The 19,822-nt window shown below is 43.4% G+C and overlaps 1 protein-coding gene across 1 annotated transcript in view; it reads right to left on the reverse strand.

Moving 5' to 3' along the window:
- Mipep (mitochondrial intermediate peptidase) overlaps window positions 1–19,822 on the reverse strand; it is a 131,232-nt gene that overhangs the window by 48,733 nt on the left and 62,677 nt on the right. The window contains 2 exon segments of the mRNA XM_052733028.1: window positions 16,364–16,483; window positions 19,447–19,521. Coding sequence (XP_052588988.1) covers window positions 16,364–16,483; window positions 19,447–19,521 — 195 coding nt within the window.

Raw genomic sequence — 19,822 nt, forward strand, 5'->3', positions numbered from 1 at the left:
CGGGTGCTTTCACAGCCATCACAAGCAGCCCACAGGAAAGGGCCTCCACGGCTCTCTGCACCAGCACCTTCAGGCACCTGTGCCTCCTAACACCCCAAAGGATGCAGCCGTTCCATGGCATTCCAAGTCCCTACCGACCCCCACTCTACTGCTCCTAGCCGCATGCAATTTGACTCTCACCTAAACACAACAAAATCATATTCACTTTTTAAGTTAGTTTTACACTCTCAGCTGTACCATCCTAGAAACAAAAACAGTGAATTTCATAAGTTGTCATGATGAACTAATGTAGACTACTGAGCTGGCAATACCACAGCAAGGCTGGGCCTCTTCCTCTGACAACACCCCATGGCTGTGAGGAGTATCACTATGGGAGAAGCTGGGTGAGAGGAACATGTGCTAGCACGTTATCTCAGGTGAGAAATTACTGGAAGATAGTCTGGAATGCCAGGTGTGGTGGTGCAGGCCTTTAATCCCAGCACTTGGGAGGCAGAGCAGGTGGATCTCTGTGAGTTTCAGGACAGCCAGAGAGAAACACTGTCTCAAAAAACCAAAAAGATAGTCTGGCTCAAGCATAAGGATTCTGAGGATCTGTGAGAAAGGTCCCTTTGAGATCACGGAGCTGTAGTGACTGGCAGCTCCTCAGTCAGACAAAGCTCTCAGCCGAACAGCTTGACGCACAGGAGCTGGTTCAACAGCATCCAGTGCTGTCCACTTGCTGTCACTGCTGTGACCCTCCGAACCACACCTGGAGCTGCACTCTGCTCTCCAAACTCCTCCCTGGGTTTCTGTCTTTCCTTAATTCAATACATGACTGGCTCAACTGCTCGGAGGATATACTAGATTTCAAGAGGGAAAATGAGCTAGAAGAAGCGGCTTCGAGAATGTAAACTACACTTGATTTATAGACAGACCTTGCTTCCATTTAAAGGACTCAGTGATGTGAAAGTATTTAGACTGCACTTTGGGTAAGTGGAAAAAAGTTTCTGCTACAATTATATAAATCATTTCAAATGATATTTCATTCTGGCTTTTAAGTGTCTGAGCGTTTCTACATGTTCCAAGAAAGTTCGGTTCGCTTTTCACTCCCCATAAATCAGAGACTATTTCAAAGCTTCCTGGAGACAGAAAAACATACCCATGTGAAAAGAAAGACTGCCCCAGTGCTTAGTCAGGCTCTGAAGACAGTGTGGGAAAGCAAGCAAGCGTCCACTCCAGTGCGCCTCTCATCAACCACCACACACCTTACAAGTGGAGCTGTGTCTGAGGTCAATTACTCTAGCACATGGTCACAGAATGCCATGAGAAGGACACAGACCTGCCATAGAGCCACTTAAACAACTAGATGGGCATTGCAATGGGGACCTCTGGTGGCCTGGCAAGTGGCTACTCTTGAAAAGCAGAGACCACTATCAAATAAATCCCTGAGGACAACAGGCTGAACAGGCTGAACACACAGTGAGATCCCCACTGGAGTCAGTCTACTTTCTGACCCACTCTGTGAGCAACTGATTAATCTATTTTCCCCACACACTATTTCGATCATTTAAATGCCCTTCGCAAGCCATACCTCAATCATTCTACTACCTACAGCGACACTGCCCAACATCTATCTGCACTGTTTAGACTGTGTCAGCATCACACTGATTTCCTGTTCTATCAGCTGCATGAAAACACTCCAGGAAGGAAAGGTTTACTGTGACTGGGTGCAGTGGGGCTCAGTGGGAAGGCAGGGCAGCAGGAGTGTTGGAGCGCTGGCCACCATCACAGTCAGGAAGCAGAGACAGGTGAATTCTACTGGTCAGCTCTTTTCTTTATACACAATCCAGGACCTTAGCCCATAGGATGGTACTACCCACATTTAGGGGGGCTCTTTTCCCTAAATTAACCCAACCTAGAAACTCTCTCACAGATATGTGCAGAGGTTCATCTCCTAGATCCTGTCAAGCTGACAATCAATGCCAACCACATTCATTTGATCCTTGTACACAGATGATGATCTGATACACAAGACATGACCCTGCCATGGGACTTTAGTGTCTCCACTGCATGTGACTCCTGCTTTACACCAGGTCTAATTAAACTCAGGCTCAGAGGAGCCCCCTCCTACACGTGCTGTGGGTGCTCTGGATGACACCACAGACACACATCCCTTCTTCACTCCTGTTTTCGACATTAGAACAAACCACTCTACACTTGGAATCTTCTCTTCCCTCAAATATAACCACTACTCTTCCAAATTGTAGGTAAAACAAGAAACATTCCATTAAAACCTTAAATAAGGATGATCATCTTTTTTCATTATTATTTAAGCCTTATTTTGAAAGTTTAAGTCATTTGCACCAATCTAGGACAATTGGAAATATGCAAACCTTAGAAAGGACAGCAAAAATATTACTTAGCAAGACCTAGTTCAAAGAAAGAGAAAGTAAATAGATAAATAAATAGATGACATGAGCGACATCTAAGAACATAGTGAATACATGGCAATGTGAGAGGACTAGGCAGGTGACCAGAACAGTAGAACCAAGGCAGCTGCACTAAAAATAACTTTCAAACACAACTTGCACACAAGGTTGTGCAACCTATGCAAGAAGCTCTGACATGGCAAGCTCAGAAACAGAACCAACCTTGGTGCACACAAAAAAATCCACCAAGTGCTGACAAAGACGACCTCTGCATCCGGGAAGGATGAGGGGTTCGCAAACCAGGGAGAGGAACTAGAGCTGGCTCCAAATCTCAGACCAAAGCTACGCACACCAAGATCTGAGAGTAAACAGAGTATCAGAGGAAAGCATGGGCCAATCGCTTGCGTTAAGAAGTCTTCCGGCTGAGAGACGGCTCAGCAGTTAGGAGTACTTACTGAGCTTCTAGAGGACCAAGTTTCTCAGCACCCACATTAGGCTGCTTACAACTGCCTGTAACTCTAGCTCCAGGGAACCAATCCACCATCCTCTTTATGGCCTCTATAAGCACTGCATTCATGGGGGGGTGCGCGCGCGCATGCGCGCACACACACACACACACACACACACATACACACACACACACACACACACACAAAACCACATACCCCAATAATAATAACAACTAAAAAGGAAATCTTTATTTTTGTTTTTCAGACAGAATTGTGCAATGCCAAGAAGTATTTTTCGAGCATGATAGAGAACCATAAGAAAACTCTGATAGCTCTTACTAGAGCTAACAAGACACAAAAAAATCAATACAACAAAAATAAAGTTTTTTGAATATTAAGAGAATTATGAAGGAAGCTGAGTCAATATATGTGAAAAATATTTATAAAAAGGATAAGATATTAATGTTCCTATAAAAACAAGTAGCAAAAAGACGACCAATATAAACATAGGAAACTGAGAACTGCTAAGACTCGTCTTGCCCTTTTCTATAAAGATTGGGAACACAGGGAAGGATGTTGGTTTCAAGAGTAATAAAAGGCATCAGGTGAAAAGCCCTGAGTTACAGTACTGTCAAAAATTAAAGTCAGTAACTAGGGCCAGCAAGGGAAAACTCTGCACGAGAACTGGGCAATGTGGAATATGAGTAAGTGTGCACCTTTACCCAGCCGTCCTGTTCTTAAAAGTATAGCAAAGGTTAAAGCAGTCATGTGCACACATGATCACCTGCAGGTCTTCTAGAATATAAAAGTGAGTCCAAGCCTTGAACAAAAGTTAGAGCCAAGAGAATGGGGTTCTGGGACAGGGTTTGAGCTGAAGTAAAACAGTGACCCCACAGAAAGGCAGGGCCTGGGAAACCACAGTGGGGAAGAGAAGGCCATAGCTTTGGTGAGCAGGTGCGTGTTCCACTCCATACAAAACAGTAACATGGTGGGCCTGATGTGTGAAGTTACTCAGAACTGTGTGAAAGACTAATCTGAGCTTTACATCTTAGCTGCCCCGGCTGCCAGAGCAAACCGACACACACTGGCCAGCCTACGCCATTAGGCACTGCTTCCTGGAGAACCTTGGGACAAAAAGCTTCAGTTGCTGGCGGTGTGCACGAGGACTTGCACCTGGCTGATGGATGCTTGTCTTCACATGGCAACTGCAGAGGAGGAGGAAGCTCAACCACTTCGAAGACACCTGGGCCTTCAAAAGTGCTCCAGCTCATGACCTAAGAAGCAAGCCCTCCAGGCCTCACCTCCAGTACCATCCTCCTGTGGCCAGGGCTTCCGTAACTCGCATTTGTTAATTTATGTACGTTTAATCCAAACCAAATACCTGTCTTTAATGCCTCCAGCAGGGCACTTTTGCACAGTAGCTAGAAATGTGTATTTATTGCCACAGAGGACACTGTCACCTAGAACAAGGCTTTTCTGCAGCAGGAGAACTTCCAGGCTCTTTCAGGAAGAAGACAAGAGCAACATCCCAAGGCCCCAGCTCCAGGGCTGTGCATGCTACATCCAGAACTAAAACAAGCTGAACCCTGTGACAAAGGCCACTTCAAAGAGTTGTTCCCCTCTAATAGCAGAGCGGACAGGGAACAAACTGGGAAGGGTACAGGTGTTCTTACCTTTCTGGGTTTATGGGGAATATATGCTCATTAGTGAGAAAATAGGATATTACATTAAAAAATAAATAAAAAAGCAAGGGGCCAAGGAGATGGCTCAGTCAATAAAGGACTTGTTACGCAGCATGAGGATCTAAATTCAGACTCTGAGTTCACAGAGAAAGAGTCAGGTGGAGTGGCATGTGCCTATAAACCCAGTAGCACAGAGGCAGAGACACGAGGACCCTGGGGCTTGCCAGCCAGCTGGTTCAGGAGAAGTTCAGTAAGAGATCCTGTCCTAACAAATTGGTGGAGATGGACAGAGGAGGGGGCTCAGCAACTAAGAGTGTGCGTTGTGTAAGTACAAGGATCTGAGTTCAAATCTATAGCACCACATTAACAGCTGGGCATGGGTGTGACCCCAACACTGCAGAGAGGACGGCAATGACAGGGTGGGGGGCTGGTTGGCTGCCAGGCTAGTTCACTGAGAGACTGTCTCAAAGGAATAATGTAGAGACAGAGCAGGACACCCAGCGTTCCTTCTGGTCTCTACACACACAAATTGGTGCATATACCTGCACATATGTAAGTGCATACACTACGTATATATATAACATTACACACACAACAATGTAGAGGGACACAGAGCAGGGCACCCAGCGTTCCTTCTGGTCTCTACACACACAAATTGGTGCATACACCTGCACACATATATGTGCATACACTACACATATGTATAACATAACACACACAATAATATAGAGAGTGACAGAGCAAGGTACTCAGCATTCCTTCTAGTCTCCACACATACAAATTGATGTATACACCTGCACATGTATGTATGCATACATTACACATATGTATAACATAACACACACAATAATGTAGAGTGACAAAGGAAGACACTGATGTTAACCTCTGATCTCCACATGCTCACATGTGAATTAACATCTGCATATATACAAAAAAAGAATGAAACTCATTCTTAGTCCACAACAGGTAATAAACATGTATTAATGTTTTAATGTTCTCCATAGCCTTTTTTTTTTCAAAATTTAAAATCACATCTATAAATTTCTATTTCCACTAGACTTAACTATCTGTGAGTACTGCCAATGGCATCTAGTTATGATGTCGACGATGAGGAAGAGGAGGGGAGAGAGAGAGACATGGAGAGAGAGAAAGAGAGAGAGAGAGAGAGAGAGAGAGAGAGAGAGAGAGAGAGAGAAAGAGAGAGAGGAGAGAGAGAGAGGAGAGAGAGAGAGAGAGAGAAAGAGAAAGCACCTACTACCTACTACCTACCAGGAGAAAAAAGAAAAAAAGCTAAATGCTAAAGTCCAGCCATGTGCTCGGGCCTGAGCCCAGGGTCTGTAAACCCACAAGCAGTCTAGCCTACTGCAGCTCCAGCTGCAGCATCTCGTTTCATCATATGGACCATTAGTCAGGCTATGTCAAGTCAGGACCCAACAACATAAACCACAGAATGTTTGCTCCAGTTGGCAGCTGCTCTTCTCACAGTATCTAGAATGGGCAAAGGGGAGGACACATGGGCAAGATGGTAGCTCTCTGGGCCACTGCCAAGGTGATGCTCTATATCACTTCTGCTCACACATCACTACTCAGAACAGTTACATGGCCACAGCTTCAAGGAACAAGGGGTGAAACTGTACCCCATACTAGAGAGAGCTGAGCAGCACTGTCACCAAACAGGCCTAAGGACAGCCATGATGGCCCCAATGGATTCTTTCCAATTTGTTCTTGTACATGTGAGGCTTGAGTCTACAGTTTCATTTGTTTTTATTTTATAGTTCTTTCTTCAGCATGAATCCCCCCCAAGTAACTACTGGGTTAGGTAGGTATATAAGCTCTTTGGGTATCCTGCCAAACCTGTGGATACATTTATGAGCAAATACAAGTGTCCAGTGTGGTGTATCAAAGCTGGTACTCTGTTACTATTGCACAAAGTGGTCACTATCTGATGCACAAGTGCAGTGCTCCTGTTGATCCCCTTGTCCATTCTGAGTGCTAGGGAAACTGAACAATTCTCACATATTTGAATAACAATTATATGTGACTGTATATTGTTTACAAAGTATATACAACTAATTTAATAATAAATAAATGACACATATCTGTCTTTCATTACTGGCCCATGCTTTGTCCACTATCTTATGAGAGATGTTTTTATTCTGTTATCTTTGTTTTGGGAAAGTAAACGAGTACAAATTAGAGAACCCCAGTCCAACACTAGAGCATATTTATAGAACACTGCCTGTGACATCTCACGTCAGCCATCCAATCCTCATTTTGTGGGTCCCTGTAACACAGCTCCAGTTTGGGACACTCAACAAAGAGCTGGATGTACACCTGGCTTCTGTAACTGCCCTTTGCAAACTATGAAAACTCGTCATTTCTATGGTCCCCTTTCTGACTCCCTGTGCCTACAGAATGAAAGGTCCCGGGCTGTCTTAACCTCACTCCATGCACTCTGACCTCATCTCTCCACCAGCCCCTGCTCCACCGTCAGGTAGGCGCTTGGCAGGGATACCTAACGTCCTGAGCCACTTCTCTCGGTGCTGCTAAGACCCTTGATCTCCCATGAGCCTGTGCTCTTAATCTCCCCCCAGAGTCCTCTCTAACTGAGCACAACCTCTTATCCCCCATCGCCACTCTCACAGTCTCTCTCTCAGGTCCCCCTCAGCTTGCCAGTCTTCTGTCAGAATCTGTCATCCAGAAAACAGATAAGCAGCCTGCAAACAGAGAACTATCCAGTAAAAACCACAGTGAGACCACGCTCAGTCTCTAGAAAGGCTGGAATCAGAAAAGCTGGCAATATCGAATACTAGGGAGGATGCAGAACTAACGTATGTCTCAGCATTGCTGGAGACGAGGAACTTTGAGAATCACTCTGCAACAGTGTTGGCCAACAGCTAACAGAAACAAAGGCTTATGCTCACCAGAGACAGAAGGAAGTATTCACAGGAGCCTGTTCATTGCTCTAGCATACACCTTTCTGGTATACCACACTTTATATATTTCTATTACTGACAGACATCTGAATAGTTACAGTTAGGGCAGCAGTTCTCAACATGCGGGTCGAGATCCCTTTGGGGGTTGAAAGACACTTTCACAGGGGTCGAATATCAGATGTCCTACGTATCAGATATTTACATGATGATTCATAACAGTAGCAAAATTACAGTTATGAAGTAGCAATGAAAATAATTTTATAGTTGGGGTCACCACAGCATGAGGAACTAACTGTACTAAAGGATGGCAGCATTAGGAAGGTTGAGAACCACTGAGTCACGCTTATTGTGCGCTGCTGGATGAACCTTGGGTGAGAAGAACATGCAAAAACTCCAGCTTAGGAGGATCATGCAGAGGGCTGTAAGGGAAGGTGTCCCTACTGCTGTGTGTACACACCTGCTCATTAGGGCAGCCAGCGTATCATCACCAGAATAGGAGGAAAATAGGAAGAGCAGTGGGAAGGCATCACTAAGAGCTGCAGAGCTGAGGACTTTGTATCTGACATACAGAAACTGTCCCACTCTCACCCAGGCTGCTCTCAGAACGACAGACTTCATTCTGTGGGGCCTTTCATAGCTTATGAACTCTTAATCAAGGGCACATCTTACCTCCTCAAAATGCCATTAAAATGCCCAGTTAGTGCACTCAGTCTGAGCCCTTCTTACTATGTCAAGCAGGCAGCTTACAGGCTCTGAGGAAGGCCCAGAGGTCCTTAGGCATTTGCAGGAGCCCCTCTGAATGCCTATTTCTGCATAAGCAACAGATGCCCTGTGTTCTATGCACATCCCTGTGGCTGATACTGTGGTTGACCTTGAAGTCATCAGAATAAAGGCTGCCAGAAATAGAGACACATGAGCTCTTTGAGCATCACTCAAAGCACAAAGCTTCTAATATTCTGGGGACAGTTCATTATATCCAAGCTGTAGCAAATTACAGGCCAAAAGGGGGGCAGCACCACTCACAGAAACCAAGACTAAAATGAACACTGGTGACTTGGCTCACAGGACTATTATAAAAACAACCCAGACAACTGCGTGTTTTAAATGGGTGGGATCTAGAGTTGCACTTCTCCCACAAGCTGAAGCCATAGAAGTTTTTAGAAAATGAGTCAATCGTGAGCTTAGTGTTCCAGTTTACAACACGTGTGTGTTTTAGTTCTAAAGCCATAGTAAATCTAGCATGTCAGGCAAGGTAAACAAGCTCTCAGTTGTTTATGTAGCCAAAGAGGAAAGGAATTTAACACACCATTAACCACTTAGGTGTTTCTAGATATGCACCAGACGGCTCTGGATTGAAGATAAAGAAAGCAAAGATAAGTGAGCATGGTGTTCTTTACTCTAACACTTGCTTAGCGACATTAGATATTCAGAGGTAGTTCTACCCAAGCAAGACCTTCACCCCACTGAGACTGGCCATTTGCAGGGGAGCTGGAACAAAGGGTTGGGAAGAGACAGAACTGTCCCAAGAAAGTATTTCAGCACAGAATTTTGATTGACTACTCCCAAGAGGAGAGCAAATATTTGACTTCTCTCATAGTTGCACACACACACACACACACACACACACACACACACACACACAGACAGACAGACAGACAAAGGAGGAAAAAGAGAAGTAACTCTGAGTCCAAGCTGGCCTCCCACTCACAGCAATGCTCCTGCCTCAGCAGTCCAAGTGCTAGGATTACAGGTTGAGTCACTATGCCCAGCTAGCAATCTATTTTACACACATGTAAACAAAGCGTCCAGTCCTTCTGAGCTAGTGCACCATGAGAGCAGCACAGGTGGAAAGCGGGCCTCAGACACCACACGGAGACCTCGTGTGGTCAGGGGCTCTCTCACCACCTTATTTTAAAAATCATTAGTATAAAACATTCAAAAACCCTTTAATCTAGATGGTAGAAATGATTTCATTAATAACTATTCTTTATAGTCATGCTTCACCTATAATTTAAAATAAAAACTAAAACAGAAAAACCCCATTATTGCCTGCTGCTAAGTCCAATAAGCAGTGATGGCAGTTCACATTATATTGGAACTGAACAGTGACATCGGGGCTGGGGTGGGGCTCATGGCAGAGTGCTCACCTACATGTGGACGCCCTGGGTTCCAGTCCCAGCACCATTAACTTCATTCATTCACTTGTGAAATTGCCTGTGAAAAGCTTTATATATTTAGAACTAAAACTAGAAGATAATTTTTAGTATGCTTAAATGAATTAATATCCATTTTCATGTAGTTCTCTCTATAGCATATATCAAGGTATATTATTCTCATGCTTTATACAAATAATTCAACAAAAAGCTTATAAAAACTACCAAGTAAACAGGAAAAAATCTCAGAGTGGGTTATTATGGCGGTCCATGTCCGCTAAGCCTCACACTCAAAAATCTGAGGCAGGTCTGTGAGTCTCAGACCAGCCTAGGCTACACAGCATGTCCCGGCCGTCTCCCAAGTCCTTCACACTCCCCGTCCCTGGTGGCCCTCGGCTCAGGAGGCTGTGGGATGAGACTCTGGGGCACACACACGTGGAATGTGCACAGCAGCTGTGCATCTCCCGTCAGCACTTCTGCTTGTGTCACCTCCCAACTGGCAAGTGAGCAGCTACTTGCCCTGGAACACACAATCATAGCCACAGAAATGTCAGTTTAGGAATCTGCTCCCCAAATCAAGCAATTCCAACGTGGGGAGCCTTCAGATCACACAAAAATCGTATGGTGAGCCTTCATTTATTATGTTCTCCTTGAGAATCGGAGACCACATTTCAAAGCAAGCACTCTATAAACAATTTTCAAGCCACCATCTAGCCAATGTAACCCTAGCATAATAAAGAGCAGAACATTATACTGCTGGGATTGTAGGAGTAGAAGTATAAAGGAAAATAGTATGTTTAAAATTAGGGGTTTTGCTGATACTTGAGAAACGGCTGTCCCCATGAGAAGGTCATGTCCAATCACGTTGCCTGGGCTAGTGTCCCTCTGACAGATACTCCTGCCCACCAGCAGCATCATCAGTCTATCTTCTGCCCTCAGCTCCCCAGCATGGTCACCCAGAGCTTCTTGTAGATCCCCAGGTGGTAACTCCCCAATCCACAGAGCTCATGTTTTGACCTCTGTCCTGGGACACACATATGGTGACCCAACACCTAGATAATCTGTAGTCACATGGCATCAAACATCACATTTCTATGCTACGTGAAGTAGTCATTCCTCGCAGACTCCATGTTTCCCTGGCTGATGGCTAGGGTGCTAAAGCTGTGTCATTAGAACCCTCTCTTTTGTCACCAGCTCTCGGCATGCTCTCCCGTCCGGCCAGCCTTCCTTTTCCGCTTGTTTCGTTTCAGTTCTACTCAGGGAATGCTGGCCTCAGTGACACTTGCTGGCACAGCAGGGAGAGACTGGGCCACTCTTGCTTGGACAAGGATGTGGAAGCCTGCAGGCACCTCTTGCAAACCAAAAAGTTACCTCTTTTTTTCAGGAGCACAGCTGCTCCAAGAAGAGCTGTACCAGAAACACTGCTTTACCTCCCACAGTTCAAAAGCACTTCAAAGCACCAACTCTAACCAACGCCCACATACCTTCTCACATGGGAGCCATTTGCTCATGGTCTATACCTGAAAACACTCACTAGGCCAACTGAGAGGGACAGTTAGAGCAGCTCTCCCAAACTCTCCTAGACCTGATATCCCTCATCTACTTCAGAGCAACTGAGAACGCAGAAACACAGACCCAGTCAGTGTGGTAGATGCACACACCTGGAACCTTGGTTCTTCTGGGAGGCTGAGGTAGGCATGCATGAGCTCCAGGCCAGCCTGCCCTGTCTCAAAACACAACAGCAACAAAGATACAAATCTAGAACCCTAGACCTGTCAATCTGTAACGCTGTGTACCATCTGGGGTAAAATGGAAGAAATGCACTACCACTTTGAAACAGAAAGCCTTAGGAGAGACTCGGTGATTAAAACAGACAACAAGGACGTGGAGATGTGGTCAGGGGTTAGGAGTGTGCGTTGCCCTTGAAGAGGGCTGCTAACACCTACTCCTCACTGCAGCTCCAGGGGATCTGAAACCTTCTTCCAGACTCTGAAGGTCCCTACACTCACATCACGACACATACACACAGGATTTTAAAATAAAAATATCTCTTTTTAAAGAAGCAACAAAACACCACCCATTAAGAGATGGAATACAACAGAAAATCAGCCCATGGGACTATGATTTAAAATCACTCTCTAACCTTTTGGATTCCCAGCATCAAACTGCCACACAGAAAAACAAGTCAAGCACAAATGAACTTTCTGTTTTGCACAGAGGTTTAGCACTCTTATAAATATGAATGAAATGCTGACACAATAAGGCTACTTACTCACTCGCAAGTCAGCACCCATATTTCATGAGGAACAAAGACAGTTACAGTAATGTAAACAGTTATAGTGACATGAGTTCACTTTGCCAAGCACATCATACCAAGGGCTAGCTAGGCAGACAATGATCCGTGAAGACCTCTCTGGCGGGTGGACCCTGTTCTGTGCATTGTTGCTTCTGGAGGGTTTCATGAGAGAGACCTGGGCTTTGAAGCTGGTATGTAATATCTCCCAAAGATGGCTGGGACATTTTATTCCCAAGAAAAGTAACACACACAAAGAATGCTGTAAGATATAGCTGTGATCATTGCCTAAAGGCTGAGACCACATTATAAGAATCCAGATTTTGTATAGATTCTGTAAGCACTGCAAATATTCTCTAGGTTATCATTCAAATTTTCTTTTTCTTTTCTTACTGTTTCATTTCATGGAATGAAACTATTTAAGACAAACAATTCCTAGAAATAAGAATGGGTCTCTCAAAACATACTCTTTATCTTTAACCCATACAGTGGAAACAAAATGACCTTTCAGTAATTTTTAAGATTTTCCTGAATAGCAAGAATACATTTTGATTAATAAAGTGGAATGACCAACCCACCACCCCCACCAATTTAATCCATAAGCACTGCTACAGTGTACACGGTTCCTTGGCCAGAGTGGTGCATTACTGCATTGTGTGTGACTCCCGGATTTCCTTTACAGTCTTCCTGGGAATGTGCTCAGCCATGATGCTCAGTTTCACATGGCTGTGAACTTTGTATCAAGGTTCTACTTAGTCTGATTCTTAAGAAACTCACTTATTTTGACTGCAGCTTATACCTGCTGAGTTCAGCAAATCTATCCCTAATTTCTCCTTCTGTATAGTGCTTTTCAATTCCCTGCTGACAATAACCTGGGCTTTTCACAGAATCTTCTAGACTCAACCCCTCTTCAAAAACATTCACAACCTGTTATAAACCTTCCTGTTTTTAGCTCCTGGAACTGAGAGAATGCCTAGCAGGGAAAACACAGTATGTTGCCTGTGATGAATGGAAGAGATGAATGCTGGCCACAGGAGTGCCCACATCCAAGGCTAGTGGACAACGCCCGACTCTCTCCATATGGGGGAACCACTCTGCATCCCACCATAGCGTCAGAGTCCTGTGATGCCATGGCCTTCCCAACTTGTCTGACATACCTTTTACCAAACTGACAAGAATAAAGTGGTAACAGGATATGGTTTTAGTCAGCATCTCTTGGTCAATATGGAGGTCGTTTCATGTGGTTTACTACATACTTGTGTCTTGTGTCCTTTCAAAGTGTTTTAAAAATACATCTTTTCTAGCATGTCAAACTTTGTGCTTTTTACAGTAAAAGGGCAGGCAGGGGGAGGAAAAGCATGGAAATATCTACTTCTACATCTTAGTTTTCCATTTTGTTAAGAGTAGGTTGGCTTACTTTATATTAAACTTACTATTTTATCTTTCAAATTAAATGTAGTTAAATTTGTCAGTTTTCTGTTTTACATTTAACGCCTTTGAATTGTATATAAGGCGTTCAATTCTATGAAAATAAAAACGCTGTGGGAATGACATCCTTTTGCATCCATACTTCCCACATTTGGGCTCCAACTTACTCAAATGTTTTATGTACAGTGTGAGACAGAGATCTGATTTCTGGATCTTTTGTATGTGGTATGGGTGCTATTTTATAAGCCATGGACTTCACGGTTCTTCTATGCACAGTGACTGGAGTCCAGGCATGTTGAGTCTGTTTTATGATTCCTTGATGGGCTCCATGGTCACACATCTATCCCCCAGCCAGGGTTACTCTGTGAATCCCTATAGCTGTTCTTTGTGGTTTGCTCTGTAGTGCTGGGATCAGACCCAGGGCCTTCCACCACTCAGCTACACCCCCTAGAGCTGCATCTGGATCCTGAGTGGACAAGCCCAACACTTCACAGCAGTGAGATGGTTCAGCAGATGGAGGTGCTTGCTGACAACCTACATTTGATCCCCAGGACCCACATGGTGAAGAGGACAACTGACTCCTGAAAGCTGCCCTCTGATTACCATATACGTACCATGACACACACATGCACACACATACATAACATACCTACACACTCAATAAATAAATGTATGTTTAAAAATGAAACTTTCTGACTATTCCTGGACCACTGCCCATCCCTATAAACGTGTATAATTAGATTGTTAGACTCAAGTACACAAGCACGTAGAATGATGCCACATGAGACATTTAGATGATGTGGAGAAAATGTGACATCTTGGGGATAGTAAATCTTACTTGGGTAAGTCAGCTGTTAAGTTATATGTTACTTGCATGCAAGCCAGCTTTTATCATTCCCTATAGAAAGATAATGCAGGCATTAAAAATACCTTTAATATATACTTTATATCTTTTTGCTATTCTAATGGACAGTTAAAATTCTTTTCAGCTGGTCATAACTAGAGATAGAATTAATCTTGCCACATTGTGTGTGTAAAAATGTTGTTTGTCCCTCTTACTAATTTTAACAACATGCTCGTGTCTACTTTATTTTAACTGCAGCAGTCAATCATCTGCAAATAGTGAGTCCTGTTTCTTCCTTCCCAGCACTTCTCTCTGATGGGTGTTGCACAAAGGAATTCCAAGGAGGCGTGTCCTGGCTTTTCTTATTCTTTGCTTTTATGAAAATTCTTTTATAGGCTTAATGAATGAACAGACATACAAAATGTATATGTTTCTAAGTAGGAAAATCTACTAAGTAGTAATATCTGTGCAAATCTAAATAAGCCACAGACATTAAACAACAAAAACAAAGAAGCCAAGCCTTAGCTGGGTCTTCCAGCTACTCAGGAGGCAGAAGCAGGCAGATTGCGAGATCAAGGCCTGCCTGGGTTACAGGATGAATTCACGATCAGCCTGGGCATCTGAGCCCAGGTATAAAGAGTGCTGAGCATACAATACCATGGCTGGCACCTGCCCACAGCTAGGTTCAATCTGCAATACAGATAATGACTGGCATGAATGTGGGCGATAACCCAGGGAAGAGGTAAACTTTTAGAAAACAGATGTCTTTTCATCTTCCACAAAGGAAAAATGACGTAGAGACTGATCACCAATTTGGGATTCGATTCTCTGCACTTTACACAAGGACACACAGGAGACCCCTGATGCAAGGAATCTGAGTATTCCTAACAGGCATAGCAACATCAGAGGGCTGAACAGTGTCTTCTAGACATCCCAATCTTTATGTTTTCACATCATCTGTTTTAAAAAAGAAATTTAATTAAAAACAAAAAACAGATGAGCTGTGGTGATTTGAATGAGAATGGCCCTCATAGTCTTAATATATTGTAAAGGTCAAACTCCCTCTCACATGTCTGCTACATGTAAATTATTTCTATACATATTTACTAGTGAGAGGACAATGACCTGGTGGCTAGTTACAATTTAATGATTAATTTAGTCTCCAGATCATCTTCTGATGTTCAATCCTTCAACTTGGCACTGACTTTGACTTCCCACAGTTTATGGAATTCTCTTAACATGCGTTCCTTATTGAACTGACTAGGCTGGAAGGGTAAAATCTCGACCCAGTTGTATCCATCCCACCTCCTGAATGGGAGAAATAAAATGAACCCAGAGAGCAACAGCTGAGAGCAGGGAAGAGACACATTCCAGTGATGTTATGGATCCAGTCCAGTTAGAACCTGAGGCAACTGCACCTTTCTGGTTTGGGACTCCACACATACCCTTTCCTCCTTAAACCAATGATACCAGGCTTTTATCACCTACAACTGGAGAGCCCTGAGGAAGAGTCCACACTGCTGAGCAAATCAGTTGATCCTCTTTCCATAGGAACCTAGGAGTAACTGGAGAAGTCTGAAGTGACTATCAATCCCAACACATCACTAACTATCTAACCCTGGGGATGACCCTGAGGAGAGGAGAGTACTTAGTAGATTAGGCTAGTTTAAGAGTGAAATTAGAGTTCTTTTTCCAAAGCAGTGAGGTGAAGGCAAGCCCCTAGAATTTGGAAACAGCAACAAGACTCCTGTCCTCTAGTCCAACAGGGTACTAAATGAGACAGGATATACAGAATACAGTACGACCCTTGGTACAATGTAAGGTCCTCAATAAGTGTTAGTACTCTGTGCAATGAACACTATTAGAGTCTTATCTTATGTATAAAGACATAGTAGTACTATACAAATTCATATATTATATATATGCATAAAAAAACTAAAGAGAATATTGACTAACACTCACTTTCCTAGGAATCTGATAAGCACTGAGAGAAGAAAGAAAACCATGCATGGAGCATTAGATGAGCCAGGACACTCCTAACATCTGGTCCATGTAAAACACAACCTCAACACAAATGTAGGGATGTCAAGTCCTCCAAAGGGTAATGATGGCAACCTAGAGAAATAGGCAAAGCCATTTCACAGCATGACAGATTAAAATGCAGACTCACAGTGTCAGGAACATAGGGTAAGCCATAAAACTGCTCTTGTGCTTCCATGAGGATGTCTGTGGTTGACTTCCTCAGGGGATGTTGGCCATGGTAGATTTGATCCAGGACGGCATAAAAGACCTAGGCAAACAGAAAGCTCTATTTAGCTTTGGTAGTCCATCCTGTATTTAAGATGTGGTCAGTCAATGATGTTGTAAGTGCACCAGAATGGCAATTATGAACCACAGCTGAAAAGACTCACAAACATAAATATGTGTTATTTGAGACATACTCTGTACCACATATATGACCAGTCAAAAGCTTAAAGGGGTACTCTAAAGCCTTCCATAATACAAGTTGTTGTTCAGTTTTGAACCTTATCCATCACTAAATTTGTGGTCATACAATTGAAATTATGCAGTTAAAAATATGTTTAAAAAATTGGAATTATAGGTTGTGGTCCCCTGCATCTAACAAATCCTGTTTGGTTTCTCCCTGGACCCTGGTAGATCATAAATAAGAGGTGTGAAGAAGTCCGAATCCTAGTTTTGTATCTAGAGGTGAAGATCACTCCGTGGACACAGCTGAGTAGAAGAGGATGTAAACATTCTAGTACATGTGCTGAGTGTCACAGAAGTGACAAAGCCTGATGCAGCTGCTGTAGGGTTTGGAGCAAAGGCCACAGTAGACCTCATATCCACGTCAGGAGAACAAAGGAAGCAGCTGTAGTAGGGGGGATCGGGAGAAGGACCCCTCCCTCCTACCCCTCATCCCCCAGGAGACGAAAGCAGCTGTGGAAACGAACTAGAGTAAAGAAGCATCAAGGAAATGTGAGCACAAAACCTGCAGTTCAGAGAGTGCTGAGAACTTAAGTCTTATGGAGAAAAGTTTAAGCCAGGAGAAGGAGGTTTTCACCAGGACATCTGACCCACGTGCTTGAGTACTGACATGGCAGGAATTGACCTCGTAACAAAGTTGAAGTGCTTTTTTAAAAGAGAAAAGTTTGACATGCAGTTACAGCTGAGGTGCATCTTTCTGGTTTAGAAATGGAATCTGCAGAGAATGTGCAGCTGCTGACTTGAAAGAGGTGAGGATTAGTCTGGATAAAAGACAACATGCAAACGACCTCTGGCCGCTGGCTTCACCTACATATACAATTATGTTTGTGAACTACAAAGCTAAGTTAAGCCTTCCCTGGAAAAATACAGACATTTTCTGAATATAAACATTATGTTTCCCTCGCTGGTAATCTAAACATACAGCTAAATGCAGCTCTCTCGATTCTGTCATGAGTAACATTGGGTAACGAGAACCAAAGAAACCAATCCTGATGGATCAAAGGATTAGGAACTGAAACTCAATTCTACCCTGAACTGAGGAGGCACACTTTTGTCCACTCTACAAACAAGCTAGAATTCAAGAGCTTTGCTTCTTTGATTATGCCTTTTAAAAACAATGCAAATGTAGACTTTTATAAACACTTGGTCCCCAGTTTGGTGGCACTGTTTTAGGAGATTCAGGTGTGGCCTTGTTGGAAGTATGTCACTGGAAGTGGGCTTTGAGAATTTAAAGACTCCATGTCATTTCTAGTTCATTCTTTCTGCTTTGTGCTTGCAGTTCAAGATGTGAGCTCTCAGCTTCCTGCTCTAGCCGCCATGCCTTGCTGCTGTGCGTCTACTTACCTCTCTGCAACTGTAAACCAAAATAAACTCTCTTCCTTAGGTTGTCCTTGATCATGGTGTTTCATCACAGCAACAGAAAAGCAACTCAGACACTGTTCACCCAGCAGTTGCATTCCAGGAACCAAAATCCTTAGCACACGAAAGCACTCAGCCCACTTGTTAAACAGTACATGACAAAAGGAGTTTCACACTTTCTAAAACCCTGCCTACACCACCGCACAACACAAAACAGTCCCCTTCCTTTCTACCTGCTACTCTGCACAGCTCAGCCTACAAGCAGGATATAGCACCTGCCTTGTCAGGAACGGCTCCACTCTCTCAAGTTTATTGGCTCCTGGTTTAAAATAAAATCATTGGAACAGATGCTCAAAGAGAAAGCTCCAAGAGACATGTAAAAGCAAATCAAAAGGCTTCAGTACCAGGGGTGCACATGCATGTAATCTCAGCATTGAAAGGCTGAGGCAGGAGGATCACATTCAAGGCCAGTCTGGGCCATTTACTGAGACCATGTCTCAAAATCAAAACAAGATTATAAAAGGACTCTCCCCAGGTAATACCACTTAAAAATCATTTTTAATTGTATTCACCTCATGGCCACCGAATAAAATAAGTCAAATGAAAATCCACGGTTGTGACTGTGTAACTATCCTTCTCCCTGAAGAATCGGGACTGAAGCCAGGGCCTGTGCCTGCCCTAGCACCACACTACACCTCGAGCTGGAAAACCCACCAAGATACAACAAACACAGAGCTCACTTCCTGCTTTCTGGGGCTGGGTTTGTTTTTTCAGGGTTTTGGTCGGGAATTTTTAAAAACTAAAAGCAGCTGAAGAACAGCTTCCATCTGACAGAGTCAACTGGGTCCCTACAGGGCAGCTGAGAAGACAGGTGAGTGTGCACAAACTGCTGACACAACTCAAGACGTAAGGACAGAAGCCCGCCACAAACAATCTCATAACTGCAAAGAGCTGAACATCTGGTAACAGAGCTGGCATCCAGATGGCTCCTAAAAACCTTCTGTCTTCATCTGGTAACCCAGGAAACTGTCTATAAATATTATCCTAAATCTAATGGTAATTACTGTTTAAACTTCACATGGAGGACCACAATTTGTTTTGAAAGAGAGAAAATGAGTAACAATATATATGGTTGGGTCTGAGCCCTACCTTGGTTCTGTAGCCCTGTGAGGCTTTGATGAATTCCTTGATAAAAATGGGAAATAACCATATTTCATATTTTACATGCACCTCATACAGATAGTGTGAGAATTTCATGAGTCAATTCTGGCAAGTTCTTTGAACTGAGATGAAAGGTGTTCAGAAGTATAATTATTGTAATAAATGTTAGCACTGGCAAGAATTTAAAGTTGTGTGTATATATGGGATAATAATTGGAAAACGTTAGCACGAGGCATGCACACATACCTGAAGCTGCATTTCTGCGGCTGCACAAACCTTCTTAGATTCACAGAGGCGAGACACCATAGCTTTCGGCAGAGGCTTTATAAAACAAAACAATACACACATCAGTAGACTACTTAATAAACTTAATAAACCACTGCAACAAGTAAACTTCAGGGTCGGGAATTTAAAAATAACATCAAATGGGAAAAAAGGAACAGCAGATCTCATTATAGTGCAAAAATATCTTCTGAATATTTTAGTTGACAAGCTAACATGGCTGAAGACATTCCATTTACTTTTAAGAAGGACTAACTGTCAAATAAGGGTTTGCACATGAAAAAACAGGATTAGAGGGAGTGACGGTATTGGCACTCATCTTTCAGATCTATTTAAACCC

The sequence above is a fragment of the Peromyscus californicus genome, unplaced genomic scaffold (genome assembly GCF_007827085.1).
Source record: "Peromyscus californicus insignis strain IS unplaced genomic scaffold, ASM782708v3 Scaffold_12__1_contigs__length_115047231, whole genome shotgun sequence".
Taxonomy (NCBI): Eukaryota; Metazoa; Chordata; class Mammalia; order Rodentia; family Cricetidae; genus Peromyscus; species Peromyscus californicus.